Here is a 21373-nt window from a genome sequence, read left to right on the forward strand (position 1 = left end):
ATACTGTACATAACAAACGTTTGCTTTGCATTATACAATTTCACAGACAATAGTAACACTAGAGAAAATTCTCCAAACGTTTACTGAGAGTTCATCAAAAAAGTTTTTTTTCAATATGATTTTCAATCGAAAATGTCAGTCATTTGCATTTTACTCTACGATTAACAGAAACCAATTAAATGGCAAATGGATTGAAAGGGATTTGTGTTACGGAATTTACAGGAACTTAGTTATTTATAGTTGCGCATGTATCATTCATATCTATGGAAAGCCAGGATTTGTCATTTCCAGTATTAAAGGTGATGCTATCCTTTGCAAATGAAATTTCATATACTGCAACTTATAAGAATTAAATTTTTATTAATATCTAATGAGAAGCGACATTTACACCCAACCTCAGGGAATCACAGTTAGAATAAGTCCCGGTAAGAGTGTGAATTAAACCCTAGCTGCTTCAGGCAAAAACAAGAAAAAAGTTAATATCGTACTAATATCTGTAGGTTCAAATGGCTTTGAGGTTCATATTAGACCCTGAACCCCTTCAACACCACATTACCTTATCTTAGGCAATGGGTCCTGCTAGTGCAAAGCAGGCTTAATCTAAATCAGCTAAACTAACTGAGCAATAAACTTCCAGGCCATATTGTAGGTTTCCTACACAGAAAATTAAAAGCACGAGAACAGCAATTACTTATACAACAACAGTCATTACTATATATGCCAGTAGCAAAGACCTTGATCATCTTAGATTGCAGTTTATGTATGTATGCATATATATATATATATATATATATATATATATATATATATATATATATATATATATATATATATATATATATATATATATATATATATTATAATATATATGTTTTCTATAAAATTGACATATTGTATGTAATTTTGATATATTCTCTCTTGTATTTGTCATCTTAAAGGGTTGGTTGACTGTGTGATTTTAGAGATAAGATACATTTTCCTGTTAGGCTCTTGTTTTCACAGCTGAATGTTTATTCAGGTGTCAAGTGGGTGACCACGGTTTGTCCCTTTATGCGAGAGAGGCCCCAAACCACTTAAGTTGTCAACTAAAAGGGAGATGAGATGACAGGTTCAGATAACAGTGGCTGATCTAAAAGTTTGTTGTTTGCACAAGTGTTAAGACAGAAAATCCTCTATCAACTAAAGAGATGTGGGATGACAGGTTTAGATAAGCTGCTTGATCCAGAAGCATTTTCTGTTGGAACAGGTGTGCATACAGGAAATCCCCTCTCCATTTAAAAGGATGCATGCTGATGGGCCCAGATAGCTCTTTTCGAGCTGGAGAATAATTCCCTGATTATTTTCCCTCCTCCAAGGTAAAAAAACTCTGTTTATTCCTTTTTTTCCAGGGAAGATTCCCAGAGTGACCCATTTCCAAAAAATGCCTAACTGGCAACATAGGTTTATTCTCATAGTAGAGTTTTGGGAAACTGATCAGTCCAGACAGAGACTCTGTAGAGTTTGGTTAGGCTCTGTCTCTCTGTCTTATCACTCTCTTCCTTCAGAGGAGAGTAAAATTTACAATATAGCAGATTTGGTGTGGTCACTATTAAAGTGTGTATCTTTCTGAGGTCTTAGTACAAGAAAGTGTAAAACAAGTGTAACGGTGCCTACAAGAAAGTGTAAAATAAGTGTAATGGTGCCTATGATATAAAAGTGTGTTTCTGATGCAGCAAGAGTTCTGTAAAAGTGTTCAGAAACTTGTATAAGGTAAAGTGGTTTATTGTTGATAAACCTTTTGTGCATTTTTTGTGTTCTTGTTTTTGCATTTTTTTGTGTGTTCTTGTGCTTACAATTTCATAGTTTTACCCAAACTTTTGTGTTGGTGATTTAACATTTATTTACTTAGCATTTTACACATTTTTTGATACTTTAATATTGAATACTTTATTTGATTTTCATTTAAGATTTCTTTTTCAAATCTTGAGTAAATTTTAATAGTCTGAAATTTTGCTTAGTTAATGTAATTTCTTGATAAATTAAAGTTTTGTGAATTAATCTTGTTTAAGAATTAATTAAATCTTGTGTTGTTTTCAAGCAATGGTAAATTTTTCAGATTGTGAATTCTAATTATAATTTTTGAAGTTAGAAATAAATTTTTGTATTTAAAGTTTTAAAAACACAGTGTTTCATTTTTTGACCACCAATGAATAGGGTTATTTGTGTGTGCATAAGGCAAAGTGATAGACATGTTTTGTTCTCCTTCAAACAGTTGAAGTGAATGAAGACCAGGGAAACACTTATAGCTGTTTGATGGAGTGATGCCCTTTTTATCTAGTATATCTCAATACCTCAGACATTACTTGATAACCTAGTTTGATATTTCAAGTGATAAACAAGTTTTTAGGGATCACAGTTACCTTCAGAGTGTTCAGTCGTAATTTTATTGTTATGAGGGTTCAGGTATCTGGCTGAAGTGAGGTAAATTTTTGGATTTTGTGACTAGTTGTGTAATAACCAGGTACTTGATATACATTGTGACAATATAAATATATATATAATGTATGTGGGTGTGAAGAAAATGATGTTTGCAGTCCATAGAGCAAGCTATATGCTAAATGTACACGCCAGAAGACTGTAGAATGAATAATACAGAAGTGGAAGTGTTAAAGGTCATTTGGGAACTTATTGCTGATATTGTAAGGATGGCAATTAGGAAGTTGCAGGATGCTGCAGGAAATATTGCGGTAGTTTTCTATGCGAAGGGTTCATTCACGTTTCAGCCGTCACTATAGGGATATGATATTGAGCACCATCTTACTATATATCTGTACCCACCGCCATCTTCGGAGGAACAGAATGATGTTATGTGGATGCTTAATACTATGGATTGGGCGATAAAAGAAAGTCGACGAAAGTTCTCGAGATGAATGTGAAAGTCTGTCGTACTGAAAAGGAAAGTGAATGGAATACGAAGTGTCTAGTTCAATCAGATGGCACAGAGTATTTAATGTCATAAAAAGTAACGTTTTCTATGTTGAATGGAAGCATGGGAGGTAGGCAAAAATCCTGATATAAATAAAAACTGATGTAAGTGGGGATAATGGAGGCGATTACTCTCCATAAGTATGCAGAAGTAAAAGTAAGGGAATGATGGAAGGCTGAGAAATGGAATGGCTATAGGTAAACTTATTTGGTATAAAAGAATGTATATATAGAAGCAAAAGTTTGAATTTGTTAAAGATTTGTTAGCTAATTAACCTTTAAAGACAGAAGACACTAATGCTAAACATGAGTGAAAACGTGAAGCCATTGAAATGAATTTCTTGCGTAAAACACACACAGACACAAAACCACACATACGCACACACACACACACATATATATATGTATGAGGATCTGCCTCCCATGAAATTAAAAGCAACAATTACCGCCACTTTCACGCTTCAACTGCCAAAGAGTAGATGAACAGCATGCAAAAAACTTCTATACTTTAGCTGATTCATACTCGTACACAAAAGGTTCACCAGCCGTATGTCAGATACCCACTTATATGCACCCATTCTCTTACATCTTACATGCAATTTCTCACTTCCTGGATGTGTAGGGCCCTTGTTTCCAATACCTCTTTCACTTTATTTTTGCCTCCCTTTCTAGGTCAGCCTCTCAACCTTTCTTCCTAATCTTCTGAACAGCATATTCGTTTTATCAACCTGCCGTCCTCTATTTCTTCCATATGACCTCACCATCTTGAAATACACTGGTTTAACATTTTTACCTCTACCTACAATAACCCTTTTAACATTCTTTCTATTTAATTAAAAATTTCTGTGCATTCCTATTCCTTTTATATAACAAATATCATACAAACAGGTCTACTCCACAGTTTCCATCTTTTGTATTTCATTTGTTTGTGACATCCACGCTTCACTTTTTTAGAAGAGTTAGCTCAAAAATCACTTCAAACATTCTGGCCTTAGCCTCAGAGACATCCCAGGTTTTCCGGAAAACCTGACCTTTTGCTTCAACTGTTACGTGACTCACCTCTTCATTCATCCTACAATCAATAAAAAATCTTCGCTCCTAAATGATCATCAGAATCTATTGGTTCCATTTTCTCACCTGCCATACTGGCTCAATTTTCCTGGTTCTCATTTAACATCATAACTACATTTATTCTCAAGTTTCTCTTCTTGCTAATACCTTCAGATTCATTCACTAATCTCTCCAGTTTCGCTTCACTATCCCCAATCAGTTATGCATCATCTGCAAACATCAAGCCTCATCTCCTTGTCCCTCAAACTGCAGTTACATCAACCGTCCTTTCTCTGATTTCTTGCCTACTTTACCCTGAAAGAAATTAAGCAGCCACAGAGGCATAACACAACCTGTGTCAGCCACATTTTAACACAAAAACATACCACTCCTATGATTACAAACCCCAACACATGTTTCACTTCTATCATGGAAAAATTTTTATTGTTATCAGCAGTTTAGCCTCTATACCATGCATCTTCAATACACTTCACATAGACCATCAATTCTTCCCTGGCTAAACTCACAATGCTCTTTTTCTATTAAACCCGCCATCACATGTTTTACTTTCTAAATCAAAATTGTACCACACACTTTCCCTGGTATAATGAACAAGGTTATATCTCCTCTGTCACCTTTACCTTTATCCAGAGTAACAACAATTATTCCTCTCACTCATTAATTAGGTACCTTCCACTCATCCATCACACCTTATTACACAGACTAGTTAGACTCAATGTCACTTTCACCCCTGTGCCACAGCATCTCAATACTAATCACACCAATTCCTGGTATCTTGACATTTGCCAGCTTCCTAGTTTCTCTCATCCTTTCAAGTTACATTTTCATGAATTCTCAAACTTACTGTAACTCTTTCCACTTCCATAGGCCTCTCATGTAACTTCCATATTCATTATATTCTCATAATACTCAACATAGGACTGCATGCTCTTTCAGACTACATAACTCAATTTATATTTTATTCTGCCTTGCAACTGCAAATGACACCATTCACAGTCTTTATTACCTCTTCCTACCTTCCTGGAACAACAAACATAATCCAATTCTAGGATTTTACACTCTTTATGCAATTCTTCCACTTGTTTCCCTGTAACCAAAGCCCTTCTTATTTAATTTCTCCTTATATGTTTCTTATTTCCATCTTATCAAACTCTGTTACCTCAGTTACCCTTGCAGCTGTATTTCCAATTCTTCCTCTCCTAGTTGAACTTCTATCTAAATATGGGTTCAGTTAAATAAAGATCACATACACTCCTGTCACTCATCTTCTCAACAGCATCTCCATCAACTTGCATTTCCATCTACTCTCAACCAGTACATGATCTACTATTTTCTCTCTCCCAAAAGTGAACTTGTGTATACTTTTCTGTGGGAATCATGTATTTACAACCGTCTACCCCTTTTCCAAAAAAATGTCCAAAGACTCTCTCCATTCTCATTTATTCAAGGAACTCTATAGCTGTCACAATGCTGTCTCCTCCACCTCCTACTTTTCCTTTCAAATTATCTAGCAGGGCAACCCTCTCATGTTCTTCAAATCCAAATAAGCACAGATTCAAACTCTCCACATTACTCACTTTTCTTCTCCTTCCTTTCAAACCCCGGCTCACACTCACTCTTTGTCACAACTCTTATAGCCACTACACTGAATCTTACCCATACAGTTCTTTACTAACGCATTTGTCACCCGTCAATAGAATCTCCCCAACATGAGTGTTGCGGCTACCCTGGCTTTACACTTTCCATTCCGGCATACATTGTCTTTTCATCTTTGTTAGTCTCTGGATCAAAACGTCAATCATCATGGATACTGGAAGGTTCATGTTGTCGTGTAGGCGGTGCAAATGAGAAGTGTATGTTAGCTGAGGAAGCTGGATGAAATAAATACACACACAGACACACACACAAAGAATGTGTGAGCCGGGATTTGAAAGGAAGGAGAAGAAAAGTGAGTATTGTGGAGAGTTTGAATCTGCACTTATTTGGATTTGATGAACATGAGAGGGTTGCCCTGCTAGATAATTTGAAAGCAAAAGTAGGAGTTGGAGGAGACAGCATTGGTGACAGCTATAGAGTTCCTTGAATAGATGAGAATGGAAAGAGTCTTTGGACATTCTTTTGGAAAAGGGGTAGACGGTTGGAAATACATGATTCCCAAAAGAACAGTATACACAAGTTCACTTTATATATATATATATATATATATATATATATATATATATATATATATATATATATATATATATATATATATATATATATATATATATATATATATATATATATATATATGGGTATGTGTGTGTGTTTGTGAGTTTAGGCGTGCTTATGCCTATAGTCTCATGTTTAATTACCTGGTTCTGTGATAGTGGCAGACTTTTTTCTCATTGATTTCATGGAGAATACTTATATTCGGTGTTTTGCCTTTGTAATTTTTCTATTAATGTTTTATTTCCTCCACAGTACGACTTATCAACCGGCGAAAGTGTCGTCTTGCGTGATGTTGGCCTCAATTCTGGCGGAAGATATAAATGTGAGGTTGTGACCGATTGGCCAGGCTTCCACACTGCTGACAAAAGTGGAGAAATGATGGTTGTTGGTGAGTATTATGTTTTCAAGTCAGCGTGGACTATTTTAATATCTTTGTTCTTGAAACACATTGAAGCTAGCCATGGTATAAGATATGCGTTAAGTAACACCTCCGCTCTTCGTAATTCATTAAAAATTAGAAAAAAAGTTAGTATGAACATTTGAAACAATTAACATGCGTCATTTGTACTAGATGATAACCGCAAAGGGTAAAATTTTAATTTCGTTATTATTTAACTAAGGGTGAACGGCTTGACCTTTCTGAAATTGTTTATACTTTATACTGTGCATGTTAAATCTGCTATGCAATATTCTTAAATTGACAACGTTTACAATAATGGATAGAGAATCACAGAAAGGAAGGAAAATAAATGTGAATCGTGCAATTCTACAACGAAGCATGAAAAAAAATATAAAAAAAGATAAATTATTAGAAGTGTAACTGAATATTAAAACTCAAACTAATGTAGCCAAATACGAAGGTGTCATCAAAGTAAGACAAAAATAAAACATGAGGTCCAGGCTTCTCTGGCGATAAATGTTTTAGAAGTATTTAGTTTCTGAGTGAGAGTTTAGCAGCCGAAAGATTCTGGGAATAAACCATCATATAGAAATAATACTGCATAAACAGAATTTAGGCTTGTGATGACTTTTAGCATTTTGATAGGCTGTCGAATATAGGAAAAAAATATGCAGAATTGGATGATGAAATATTGGAGAAGATTGCAATGAGAATTAAGACTGGTTCGTGAAGAGGCCATAGAAGAAACCACACAAAAATCGAAAGGTTCAAGGAGTAGAGGGTGTCACTAATGAGATCTTTTTTTACTGATTGAAATTACTGATATAAAGAGGTGTGAAAAGATATGTTTGTTAAGAGGAAAGGCATTTACTGAGACAACAGAAATCCTTTTCGGTCTGTAGGACCGATAGCATCATTGGTGTGACACAAGAAAATGTAGTACAAGAGATGCTGCGTGTGTGGGATGTTGATTATAACTGTGGATGGCACAAAAATGAACATATCCTAATCAAACGTTTTTCCCAACAGCCTCTGGTGATAGAATTAAACAAGTGAGAAATAAAAAAAAGGAATGAGATAAAGAGTTAACTGGAGGTCTGCAAAAACTGGAATGAAGGAATCTATGTTGGCATGAATAAAGGGGGCTTTTTTTTCCGGGCTCCTCCAGGAGCAAGAGCCCGTGCCAGCACAAGGCTGGCGCAATCTTAAACAAAGGGGCTTTAAACCAACTCTCTTACCAAGTCTGAGTATGGTTGCTGTGAGTTGGTGAAAGGAAATACAGGATTCTGAGGTGAAATATCTTCATAAAGGGGAATACAAAGTGCAAGTCACAAAACGAGAAGAAAATGTGGCGAAAAAAATTGTCAAACGTGACGAGATGGACCATTTTGCTTTGGTTGATTTGATTCAGTAGAACAAGGTCCCCCAACCTTTGTATTTAATGACGAGCACCTGATAGTTTTTACAATACTGTCCATGCTTTTTGGAATGATACTGTTAACAACACCTTGCGAAACGCAGTTAATAATTTTAGAGTGTGCCTAACAGTTCTTTATCTTTTTATTATTAATCATCGATATTATGATTCTTAGCAAAGTGTGATATTTGAGTCACATTTTTCCTTTATCCAAAAACTTCTCCAAAGTAAGAGAAACGGAATTATTCAGGCATACTTACAATGGAATACGAGTATATCATCCTAATGAGCATGACTCTTTGTATCAAGGCGAATTAGGAAGAATTGAAATATCTAATATACATTATAAGGCAGCTACTATACTCTCAAGCCCAAATATACACACAATTGCGTCAGAAGTTTATGGACACCAATTAACTATGTATTACTGTAAAGTAATTTCACCGTATTATAAGCAGGTGTCAGAGAGAGTTATTAAATCCTTAATGTAAGCGGATTTCTGAGAATCAAAATTAAGAATGTGTATAGCAATAAAACCTCCCCATAAACAAGTAGTGGAGGAAAGTACCCCTTGCTGAGTTGGAAACAAATTTGGTTAAATCTGCGAGATTTAATGCATTCAGTCACAAGTGGATTAAGTCACTGTCACTCACTCCAGTTCCAACTTGATGAGGCATATGCTCGAACCTTGGATTAGGCAGTTGTTGCCTCATATGGTGCCCTTTGGACGTGTTATTCCCAAAGCATAGTAAGTTCAATGAGAATGGGTTAGTTGTTGCCTAATATGCTGCGTAACTAATGACTAACTGTCGTGTATATATATATATATATATATATTGTTACGTGTGAGGGTCTTGGTTGATCATGTATTATTCAATTTACGTAGTTTTCACGGCCCTGCAAACCAAGATTACACGTAACCTGCCACTTGAAGCCAAAAGTTAACCTCAAAGACAGTCGTTAATTAGCCAAAGGTCGCCAGTTAAGGGTTATTAACCTTAACAAAGAATATTTGAGATGAAATTAATTTTAAACGCAACGGTTCTTCCAAACTTTCGGACGCGAGGCATACAAAAGCATCGAGATTTAACCTGATTTTGCTTACCCTAAATCCTAGGTATTTTACTGGAATAACGGGGTTGAAGCTAACAACATAATAATTTGGCTTAATCTAGACTTCGTGAACACATATACCGTAAGTGGTGGCTGAAGGGGGAACAAAGGAAATTTGAAATACAGAAATCAAAGGATAAAAGAATGGGCGAAGTTTTGAACAAAAGCGACTTTACCTTAGGACGAACATTGTGCGCATCAACGACCGACGTGGAGTTCTTGCAATTGTTTCTTCACTTCACTAATAGAATAATAGACAAAGAAAGGGGGAAGAGGTCCAACTGGACGTGTTATCTCTCCGAAAGCTTGGTTCTCTCTGAATTTCCCGGACCTGGCCTGGGTCAAACAGGCCTATCAGTCATGCCTTAGGCGTCTACGCTTTGTTAAAACATTCGCCACGAGAGACAGGTAAAAAGGAAAAAAGGACCTTAGGACCACCTATTTTTAAAGTTGAATATGGAAATTTTCCTATAGGGTGGAAGGCCTAACTTCCCTATCCCGTTCTCCAACGGACGTTAAGGTTTGAACTGAAGATGCTCCTATATAGACAACGTCTTTTCCCGGTCTCAGTCAGGCTGATATTTTTACAATCAAAAGTTACGAGGGCAAACAGCAGTAATATTTGTAAAAGCTCCCCCCCTTAAGAGGGCCTTCACTCCCTTTTCGGGCGTGAAGGTCTATACTAAGCAAGCTGTTCGCCTCTCGTAGGTTACTCTCCTTCCCCTGAGCAGATTAGTCCTGGTTAGCCTACCTAGCTACAGAACTACCTAACCCTAGATAGGATATGAGCTATAATCACTACTTAACCTAATTCTAATAGTACTAGAAGGTGCTCACGGTTATTATAGGCTACCTCCTACAGTCATGATGTGATTTAGACCTAGCCTAGTGGTACATTCTATGATATTCCCTAGCCTAACCTATCCTAACCCGACCGTAGCACCAACATAAGAGTTAATATTCTAACTAAATTACAACATGGTTTATGTTTAATACAATTAAAATTTACTAGTTAATTCATGATGAGGGTTGCCTCATATGATAAATGGGTGCCTCACTGAGGTCTTAGGCCATGCGTGTCACGAGCATCGTGGCTCGTTTCACAATAGTTAAGATTACTGAAATTAGTTAGGCTACTTACATGATTACTGCGGCTCGGTGGTAAGTGGAAAGAACAAGGCTACTAAATTGATGTACTGTACTTTAAGGTGGCCTAGGCTAGGTACAAATAAAGGAAGAGATCACACTGGCTACCTCCTCTGGGCAAGGGGCCAGGATCACTCTTAGATGTTAGGGCACTGTGCCGAGAGGGCACTAGTGCCAGGAGGAGCTTATAGCTCGGCAACTACTGGGCTCTCTTCCGCCCTTCTTCTTCTTCTTCGGTTTCCTCCAAGGCCTATCAGTAGCTGGCCTAGCAGGTGATGAGAGCACCGACTCGGGGACAGGCCAGAAGGGCTAGCGGGCGCGAAGTCAGGGCAACTGCAAAAGCTGCGGAGGACTCCTACTCCGGCTGCTGCGACAACCGAGTGAGAGCGATCTCGACTTCTGCATCCGAGGATGCCAGTTCCTGGTCTTCCAAGGGAGGGGTACCATTTCGATCCTCCAGGGTTCATCCTGGAATCAAATTTTGCAAAGAAGTTTCGGGTGCTGGAGGCTCTCCAGTCGCGATGATCAACTGCATGGGGAATCCTAAATCTCCCGGAGGAGGATTCGCCTCATGATTTAGACCCGGCATAGGGCCTTTTCCATTGGTAGCTCAACGTCCGTGGCGGACGGAGTCTGGCACTGCTCAGTGCTCGCAAGTGGCACTGGCAGCAGTTGAGGTCAGGCATGCCTGATGAGTGGTCCGGAGGTGCAATACCTCTCGGACGACTTGGGTTTGGCTGCGGCAGAGATTCCTGCCCCAGCAGGAGATCGTAGCCTCTCCTAGAGTTTTGTTCCGGGGGCGTCCGCTGGGCGTTGCTTGCTTGGGCAGCCCTCCCAATTTGTGGAGTGGTCTGCCCGCTTGCACGTCCTGCAGCGGTACTGCTCCTCCTGAATCTCTCTTCGCGGAGGGAGGACCTCTTGGTGGGCCAGCCCTTCGCGATTGGAGAGGGCTAGGCCTGAAATAGGTTGGGTGGCGCCCCTTCCGCGGACCACTTTGGTGGGCGGAAGGTGGAGGTTTGTCATTTTGGGAGTTACAACTGGGGTTTCCGTGGAGGAGGTAACGTGGCTGCGGAGTGGCGTTGGTGACGGGCTTCCGCAGAGAAGATCCCGACCCAACAAGAAGACCACTCGGGCGAATTCCACCTACCACGCCAAGGCGGTGGGGTATCGTGCCCCAAGGTGTCATTACCTGGAGTTGGACCGTAGGAACTGTAATGGTGTGGCCCTCTATCCACTTCATTTCCCACCGGGTTTCTTCGTCAACCATGGCACCGGCTGGCACTTGGGCCCTGGCGATCAGGCTAATATCTGCCGCAGTGTCTACTGTGACCGGAAGGGTCACTGGCAGGCTAGTGCTCTGAAGAGGGGCCACCAAGATGAACTGGGTTTCCAGTCTCGGGTAAAGGATCCGGTGCGGACCAGCAGCAGAAAATGAAGTGCTGATTAGGTTGACAAATTTGGTGGTGGGGACATGATGTGGACAGGCCGGAGATCCAGCATTGTAGTGGCTAGCAGCCCCACAGGATCTGCACGGGCCTTTTGGATGGGCTCGGTGGCCTGCAGTAACTGTTGGAGGAGAGGGCTGAGCGGATGAATCGGGAGCGGAGTTCTGGCTGGTAGGGTTAGGCTGCTTATTAGTGCCGAGTTTGTATCGGCACTCAGCTTCAGCATGGCCCCCTTCTTGCAATAGTTGCACAGGGTCTTGCTAGGCAGTCCACTCTTCGGCGAGAGTGGAGTTCGAGAGGTAGGCCGGAGGGATGATTCGCTTCTGAGAGGTGCTATGCGACTGATTGAAGGTTTCCACGAATCAGCCATGCGACAAGCTTCCATAAGTGTGGAGGGCTGTTTATCGTTAAGATATACTGCAAGGGGCCCTGGCACACATTGGTAAAGGTCTTCTAGCATGGTCCGATTGAAGAGATCCTCAAACGTCGTGCAGGCCAAGGAGTCGAACCAGCGCTGCACCGGACTGGGTTTTGTGACATGCCCATTCTGTCCAAGACCAGCCGACTTCCTTGGCAAGACCTCGGAACCGTTGTCTCCATTTTTCTGGGGTTATCTCGTAGGCCTTGGTAATGACTCTACGAACTTCCGCCATGTTACCTCTCTGGCTCTTCTCCAGTGAGCGAAGCACTGCCTTGGCTTTTCCTCCATATGCTTGGCTAGTATTAAGGCTCTCTCCGTCTCCGTGGTGCTGTAGTTATCGAAAAGAGCCTCGATCTCCTCCAGCCATGCTTCTGGCTCGTCCTCAGTCCACTTGGGGACTAGGAATTGATGCTCGAAATTGGAGCGTTTGATGCAGCAGGTGTAGGACTGGAGGCTTGATGGCTAGCCATAGCTTCGGCATTCTCCATTTTCGCTCTCTCAAGCTCGAGCTCCTTCTCCTTTAGGGCTAACTCGGTTTCCTTGCAGGCTAACTCATGCTGTCTCCTTCTTTCTTCTTTTTCCTCTTCATATTGCCTTTGCTCGGCGTCATACACCCTTCGTTCTTCTTCATACTTCCTCTGCTCGGCTTCATACTTCCTTTGCTCGGCTTCATACTTCCTCTGCTCGAGTCTTTCTTCCTTCTCCCGCTTGGCCAAGTCGTCCACTTGCTCCTTAACGCAGGTAGTTAGTTCGAGCCGGTGAGACCTGCCGCCGTCCCCAGCCCCAGGAAAGTTTTATAATGCTCTGCTGCCATGGTTCTGGTGGGAAGGGCGTCTAACCGGTCGACTGGGCGTACTTGGGCAGCGAGGAAGTGTCTCTTCAATGACGTGGCACCCTTTCAAAAGGTGGCACTGTAGTTTGGGTGTGCCGTGTACAGGTCACACTGGTGGCACTCAGTATCCCTAGGCACTGGTGCAGGTTAGGTTCCAGAAGAACTTTCTCTTCTGTGTTCCCTTTTGGTTTTGTTTTATTTATTTTTCTGGATTCTTGCTTGGTGGCACTTATGGTGCCAATGTGTTCCTAGGGACCCTCTACTGGAGTCCAACTAGGCTATATGGGAGGAAAGGCACTCTACACCCCCTGCAGAGTGCAACAATCGAATGAGAGAGAAAGGGAAGGTAAAAGAGAGAGAGAGAGAGAGAGAGAAGTAAGCTATTCAAGTGATGAGTGCTGCAAATTATTGGCACTGTGGAATAAAGTGAATTTGGGTTTTTTTTTTTTCTTAAAGATCCTCGTGAGTGGCTGGTCCCAGTACCGGCCCCAGTGCTGGCCCCTTCTTTTTTTTCAGAGGGTGAAAACTACTGTTTGCTTCGGTCTGGATAGCAGGCCTCACTCGTGACCGACAGTTTATCACTGTATCGTAATTACTCTTAACTTGTCCTCATCTATTGTGGGACAGAGGTGTTTCTTTTATTTGGCTTATTGTATTCGAATTAATTAGCCTAGTGTCGGCCGTTCTTTCTTTGAAGAGGGTCACGTACACTTAGGTTAGGAATGCTTACTTGAATGAGAGAGAGAGAGAGAGAGAGAGAGAGAGAGAGAGAGAGAGATTTTCAATCAGCTAATTTCTTGCTGCTTGAGAACATGTAAACAAAGATTTTATACATGCACAATGGCATGGATCTTAATAAAATGATATAGATGCGTCGTCTTAGCTTCCTTAGGGATTACTTTATTATCTTAATTTTCCCGGGAGCCGACGTCACAAAAGTTTATCGTAAAAATTTTAATTCTCTTTATATGATTTTTATAGCAGGTATTCGTAGGAACTTGTTATTACTCCTAACTAAGGCCTATCTTTCCCTGCCTAAATTATCTTTTGGTTTTTTCCTAGCTAAGATATTAGGAGGTGGGTTACATGAAAAGCAAAAAAAAATATATGCCCCAAGAGTGGCGGGAGCAGAGTCGAGGTCACAATAACAAGGTCTTTGAGATGGCGGCCAAGGTCCCGTTAGGCCTAAATTTCAAAACAACCTCGGTCGGCAAAGGAAACCCCAAAATGGCGTTCTCTCACAAACAGTTCGAACAATTTCAAAACAACCGCGAAGAAACGGCGGAGGGATCCAAGATGGCGGGTATTTTCTTTTTCAAACAAATTCAAAACAACGCAACAAATGCAGGTATCCAGATTTTACTTTAAATATACCACTCATGCATAGCGTTTTCCGTTACGGATGGAAAACTAAATTACCAACAACTTTGTGTCTTTTGGTATCGTATTCTCACCCGGACATTAAACAAAGAATGAAAAGAGAAATGCTAGCCTGCCTGCGTAAATTTACGTTGTTGAACGGTACCTTTATTGTAAAATTACTATTTCAGTTCGTTTGCTACTTCACTGACACGGTTTTGAATGATTCCCGCTATATGCAAACAATAACGATCGGAATTGCCGACGCGATTTCTACATTACTTTGTGTACATGAAATGGGCTCCGCTTTTCTCGGCCTTAGGATTCGTTTCTTGAACGACTTCTCTCACGGTCCGAACACGGTAAAATGCCCTTTCTTAAACGACACAAATTGTGATTCGCTCTGCTCTCGAGTCGCACCCTTCCTACCTACGGCTAATTCTCACTACCTGTTATTATAACTATTCTCTTTACTGCTTATTATTATGCCTCGTTCCTGGTTTGGAAGAATGAAATGGAATTCAATATCTGACTTTTATCTTTGGAATTAATGTAATTTTAATTTCCTTTTCTCCAGATTCTTTCTCTAAAATTTACTTTAGATTCTACGCAAGGTCGCCAATGTTACGTGTGAGGGTCTTGGTTGATCATGTATTATTCAATTTACGTAGTTTTCACGGCCCTGCAAACCAAGATTACACGTAACCTGCCACTTGAAGCCAAAAGTTAACCTCAAAGACAGTCGTTAATTAGCCAAAGGTCGCCAGTTAAGGGTTATTAACCTTAACAAAGAATATTTGAGATGAAATTAATTTTAAACGCAACGGTTCTTCCAAACTTTCGGACGCGAGGCATACAAAAGCATCGAGATTTAACCTGATTTTGCTTACCCTAAATCCTAGGTATTTTACTGGAATAACGGGGTTGAAGCTAACAACATAATAATTTGGCTTAATCTAGACTTCGTGAACACATATACCGTAAGTGGTGGCTGAAGGGGGAACAAAGGAAATTTGAAATACAGAAATCAAAGGATAAAAGAATGGGCGAAGTTTTGAACAAAAAGCGACTTTACCTTAGGACGAACGTTGTGCGCATCAACGACCGACGTGGAGTTCTTGCAATTGTTTCTTCACTTCACTAATAGAATAATAGACAAAGAAAGGGGAAGAGGTCCAACTGGACGTGTTATCTCTCCGAAAGCTTGGTTCTCTCTGAATTTCCCGGACCTGGCCTGGGTCAAACAGGCCTATCAGTCATGCCTTAGGCGTCCACGCTTTGTTAAAACATTCGCCACGAGACAGGTAAAGGAAAAAAGGACCTTAGGACCACCTATTTTAAAGTTGAATATGGAAATTTTCCTATAGGTGGAAGGCCTAACTTCCCTATCCCGTTCTCCAACGGACGTTAAGGTTTTGAACTGAAGATGCTCCTATATAGACAACGTCTTTTCCCGGTCTCAGTCAGGCTGATATTTTTACAATCAAAAGTTACGAGGGCGAACAGCAGTAATATTTGTAAAAATATATATATATATATATATATATATATATATATATATATATATATATATATATATATATATATATATATATATATATACGTATACAAACGTGCTTGTATGTGTATGTGTGAGTTTTGGAATCTAACATAACAAGAATAAAGGTTAAACCTTTGAGAGCAAAAAGGTGAGCCTCCATGGTCGTTGCATGGTTAATCTTCGTTTTATTTCCTGTAAGTGATCGTTCATTGAATACTGAGTGGCACAGGTGTGGGACACGATGCTAACCATTTCCTTGCGCTCACCACCATTCAGATCAACAGACCGACATCCTCTTGAGCATATAGGCCCTAGGGCCTTACTCCAGCACCGACCAGAGAATAAAAAGAATTCGCTGTCCTATTTCATACTAAAAGTAACCATGAAAGATCTCTCATCCTGCAGAACTTTCCGAGCGTTTTCCCGCGAGCGTGATATGAATTCGATTTCGGACGAATCCTACATCATTTCTCCTGAAATTCTGGTACAGAGATCTCTTCATTTCCCAGCAAATGATTATTTCATTCCCGCGATTCGAACGTCGCTATGGCCTCGGGGAATTGGTCGTCGAACTTTACCCAGTGAAGTTATTCAAACATTCAACGTGGTATTTAATTCTCTTAGCTGGTGCTTTCAACTTTCAGGTATACTTCCGCGGTGGCTAAATTTCATTAGGAGCTTATCGGATGACGTCAGTATCCCGGGCCCAATTGCTAAGGCTAATTAAAGGATATCATTTGCATACTCTCGTTTAGCCGGAGCCAATAATGCTTCGTTCAGCTGCAGTTCAACTTACAGGAGGCAGTTCTTACAGATTTCGCTTATTGCTCTGATAGGAAGAGAGAGAAAATAAACATGCTGCCATTTTCATTTGAACTGGGAATCCTTAAAATACTTGGATCGCCAATTTAGTTAGCTAAATCATACTAATTTATGTATGATCTCATAAAATAACGCATACAACAGAAGAAATCAGAAAATGAAAATAGAAAGGTGAAGGTAAATACATGATATGTACATTAAATTGAAATCTGTTTATCAAGCTGAAGATTGCAATATTTCAAACTATCGTTATTTCTGTTCATTTCTGTTATAATTTATCAGTAACTAGATTCACCCAGTGTATCATATTTCGTATCCTTGAAACAAGAACAAGAGACAAATTCCTTGATAGCCTCAATTTGCCGTTGTCCTCGTCTTTGTCAACAACCTTGCAATTGATACCTTCGTTATCATGCTAGTATCTTTCCTTGCTTTGCAACACAGATGACTATAAAAATAGCATTATTAATTCGGCCACCAATAATAAGGATAATAATATTATACGAGTATATAACGTCTCATGTATAATTCTGTACATAACATAGTTCCTTGTTGGACGAGCCGGTAGAGTTCTCGGCTAGCACTCTGCTAGGCCCGAGTTCGAGTCTCCGACCGGCCAATGAAGAATTAGAGGAATTTATTTCTGGTGATAGAAATTCATTTCTCTGTATAATGTGGTTCGGATTCCACAATAAGCTGTAGGTCCCGTTACTAGATAACCAATTGGTTCTTAGCCACGTAAAATAAGTCTAACCCTTCGGGGCAGCCCTAGGAGAGCTGTTAATCAGCTCAGTGGTCTGGTTAAACTAAGGTATACTTAACTTTGTACATAACATTCACAGAACTACTGGGTCCTATGAATAAGTATATATATGCAAAGTAAAGGGGCGTAAGTCTGAACTTCGGGATGGTGTATTGCGCCAACATGGTCGAGATTTGCAGTCACCCAGCCAGGGACCTGTTCTTTCCCTACTTGTTTCTATTTGTATGAGTAAACAAAATGAAGGCCCCTTCACCCAGTCTTTGGACGGTACGTTACGTCCCCAAGGTAGGGTTTTGTCGTGGTCCTCCAGATACCAGAATCTCTACCAGACTTAAAAATGTATATGTCATATGCAGAATTAAGTTGTTTCTGCCCTTTTTGAGGGTATTGAAATACTAGCAATGATGATGGAAATCCATTAAATCCTGTCATTCTGGAAGTTACCTACCGTTCCGGACCTCTGGCCAAGGGACCTTCATTAAATACTGCATATTTTGTCGAAATAGGATGGATCACGGTGAGACGATACTGTATCTAGTCTAACTGTGACTTCGTCAGTACACGCAGTAAAATAAAACATTAGGAAATATGGCTGACGTAGTTACTGAAGTCCTTCTGCGAAATAAGAACATATGGTCCTCTGGTATTGTGGTTAGTGTCGTGGAATGCCACTCAGACTCGCGGGTTCGCGTCTCCCCCAGGCCGATGAAAAATCACTGGCTCTGTATCACGATCAGTTTACTGCTGCAGTGTGGGGTCTGCGGTGGAAGGTTGAAACCAACATTCTTTGGAAGCTTGAATTTCAAGTCAATAGCCCCTGTGTGCTTCTTCCATGTGAATAGGTTTCATCTACTGAAATAATAATAATAATAATAATAATAATAATAATAATAATAATAATAATAATAAATAAATAATAATAGCCCCTGTGTGCTTGTCTCATGTGAATAGGTTTCATCTACTGAAATAATAATAATAATAATAATAATAATAATAATAATAATAATAATAATAATAATAATAATAATAATAATAATAATAAAAGGTCATACAACCCAACTCATTCAAATCTGACCACATGAACGTGAATAAGGCACATTTTTATAAACGTACACTTACTGCACTTAGATGTAATTGTTTGTACCCATCTACAGTTCAGCGATTCTTCTTTTCGTTTTTTCCAGTAGTGCCAACGGAGACGCCCACCATAGAAGGAACCCAAAACGACTACCGCATCGGTGACACCGCCCGTCTGACCTGTATCTCGGCAGCCTCTATTCCTGCCGCAGACCTCACTTGGTACATCAACGGAGAAGAGGTAAACAAACCATAAATATGTCATATGACTGATGTTTCTGTTAAATGCTTGTCGTTTCTTTTGACTGGATTGATGTTATCTAAGACCGTTACACCAAAATGGAGGGAAGTAACTGGAGTTGTTTTAGACAAGAAAATGCCATTAAGGCTCAAAATGAAAATTTATAAGACAGTTACCAGGTCTGTACTATTATATGGGGCAGAAACTTGGGCACTTAAGAGGAAAGAGGAGGGACTGTTGGAAAGAACCGAGGTGAGGATGGTGAGATGGATTGCTGGAATATCACTACTGGAAAGGAGGGAGAGTCAACATATAAGAAGAATGTGTGGTATATGTAACGTCAAGGAGAAGGCTAGGGAGGGAAGCTCGTTTGAGATACTATGGCCATGTAATAAGAAGAGAGGAGGTGGAACCAATCAAGAGAGCTAAGAACATGCCAGTGATGGGGAGGAGGAGGAGTGTGGGGCGTCATCGGATCAGATGGATGGATGTGGTGAGGAGGGACATGGGTGAGGTGGGACTGGGGGAAGCAGATGCAAGGAATAGAAATAGATGGAGAAAGTTGACTCGAGCGGCCGACCCTGCTGTACAGTGGGATTGATAAGGTCGAAAGAAGAAGATCGTTATACCAATTGATTGAAAAAAAGACCGAAGTAATACTGAATGTATAATTAATATTGCTAGGTTTTATTTTTTATATATATTTATTGTGACAGATGTTTTTTTAACACTTATACAGCTTTTGTTGGAATCCATTTCGTAATTTAAGATGGAGAATAGCTGACATTAATTATTCGACCGTTCATAATCTGGCTGTAGTTTGAGTATTACAACAATCACTTTCAAAAAGCAGGGAATACAACGTATAACATTAATTAGTTCTGTGTTATCTATAAACGCAATTCATTTGATTAACAGAAGGGGAGACGATGCAAACAATTATTCGCTCCTGAACAGAAGTTATAAGCTTTTGTTACGATAACAACTTTCTAATCTGATATATGTATATTTGTTATTAGATGGATGTAAACGTTTGCTTGCTATTGCCTCAGAAAAAAGTAATGATTTGCAATGAAACGAACGTTTACAAGGCGTTACATTTCTTAATTATGTTCAGTGTAAATATTCTGATTCTAAGTTTCTATTTTAAATGATGTTGCAAGACCTTTGACCTTCTTCTCTCCCGGTTACAACCCACTGCAGTCAACCCACCCATGTGTATATATATATATATATATATATATATATATATATATATATATATATATATATATATATATATATATATATATATATATATATATATATATATATATATATATATATATATATATTATAAAGATATTTATATTTATATATATACATACATACATACATATATATGTATATATATACATAAATAATACATACATATATATATATATATAAATATATATATATATACATATACATATATATATATATATATATATATATATATATATATATATATATAGACAGAGAGAGAGAGAGAGAGAGAGAGAGAGAGAGAGAGAGAGAGAGAGAGAGAGAGAGAGAGAGTATGTTTAAGAGAGAGTGTGTGTGTGCGTGTGTTTTCGGTGAACTGCGAAATGTATTTTCTTGCACATTATTTCATTACTGGTTACTTTATTCGCCTACATTACAACACGATCGAATCAACCGGAAGATATATAAATATTTTCTATTTCATCTATTTACTCAACACCGACAAGAAACCCTATCGCAGAAATCTGTCGAAATATTTACGAGATCCTGTCATCCCTCTAGAGGGCTATTAAAGTGACCCGGGGATTACTGAAGAGATATGATTTCATCATCAGAATAAAATTAAAATTTTCTCATAATCTGTGATATTTCTGTGGGCTTAAATCATAATTCTATCCGAGTCTAATATCAGCATTACCATTAGCCAGGGGTTAAAGTACCAATGCTCTCAGCTCTACAATGCCAGTGAAGATTTATTGTTAGGGGTTAAAGTATCAATGCTTACCTCTGCAATACATGTGAAGATTTACTGTTTGGAGTTAAAGTACCAATACTCTTAGCTCTACAATGCCAGGGAAGATTTACTGTTTGGGGTTAAAGTACCAATACTCTTAGCTCTACAATGCTAGGGAAGATTTACTGTTTGGGGTTAAAGTACAAACACTCTTAGCTCTACAATGCCAGTGAAGATTTATTGTTAGGGGTTAAAGTACCAATACTCTTAGCTCTACAATGCCAGTGAAGATTTATTGTTAGGGGTTAAAGTACCAACACTCTTAGCTCTACAATGCCAGTGAAGATTTATTGTTAGGGGTTAAAGTACCAACACTCTTAGCTCTACAATGCCAGTGAAGATTTATTGTTAGGGGTTAAAGTACCAATAGTCTTAGCTCTACAATGCCAGTGAAGATTTATTGTTAAGGGTTAAAGTACCAACACTCTTAGCTCTACAATGCCAGTGAAGATTTATTGTTAGGGGTTAGAGTACCAATACTCTTAGCTCTACAATGCCAGTGAAGATTTATTGTTAGGGGTTAAAGTACCA

The 21373-nt window shown here is 39.3% G+C and overlaps 1 protein-coding gene across 2 annotated transcripts in view; it reads left to right on the forward strand.

Moving 5' to 3' along the window:
- Positions 1–21373, forward strand: part of LOC136830606 (uncharacterized) — a 782434-nt gene that overhangs the window by 731584 nt on the left and 29477 nt on the right. For both annotated transcript variants that reach the window (XM_067090162.1, XM_067090172.1), the window contains exons 3-4: positions 6499–6634; positions 18689–18822. In XM_067090162.1, coding sequence (XP_066946263.1) covers positions 6499–6634; positions 18689–18822 — 270 coding nt within the window. The remainder of the gene's footprint in view (positions 1–6498; positions 6635–18688; positions 18823–21373) is intronic.

This window comes from Macrobrachium rosenbergii, chromosome 4, assembly GCF_040412425.1.
Source record: "Macrobrachium rosenbergii isolate ZJJX-2024 chromosome 4, ASM4041242v1, whole genome shotgun sequence".
NCBI classification, from domain to species: Eukaryota; Metazoa; Arthropoda; class Malacostraca; order Decapoda; family Palaemonidae; genus Macrobrachium; species Macrobrachium rosenbergii.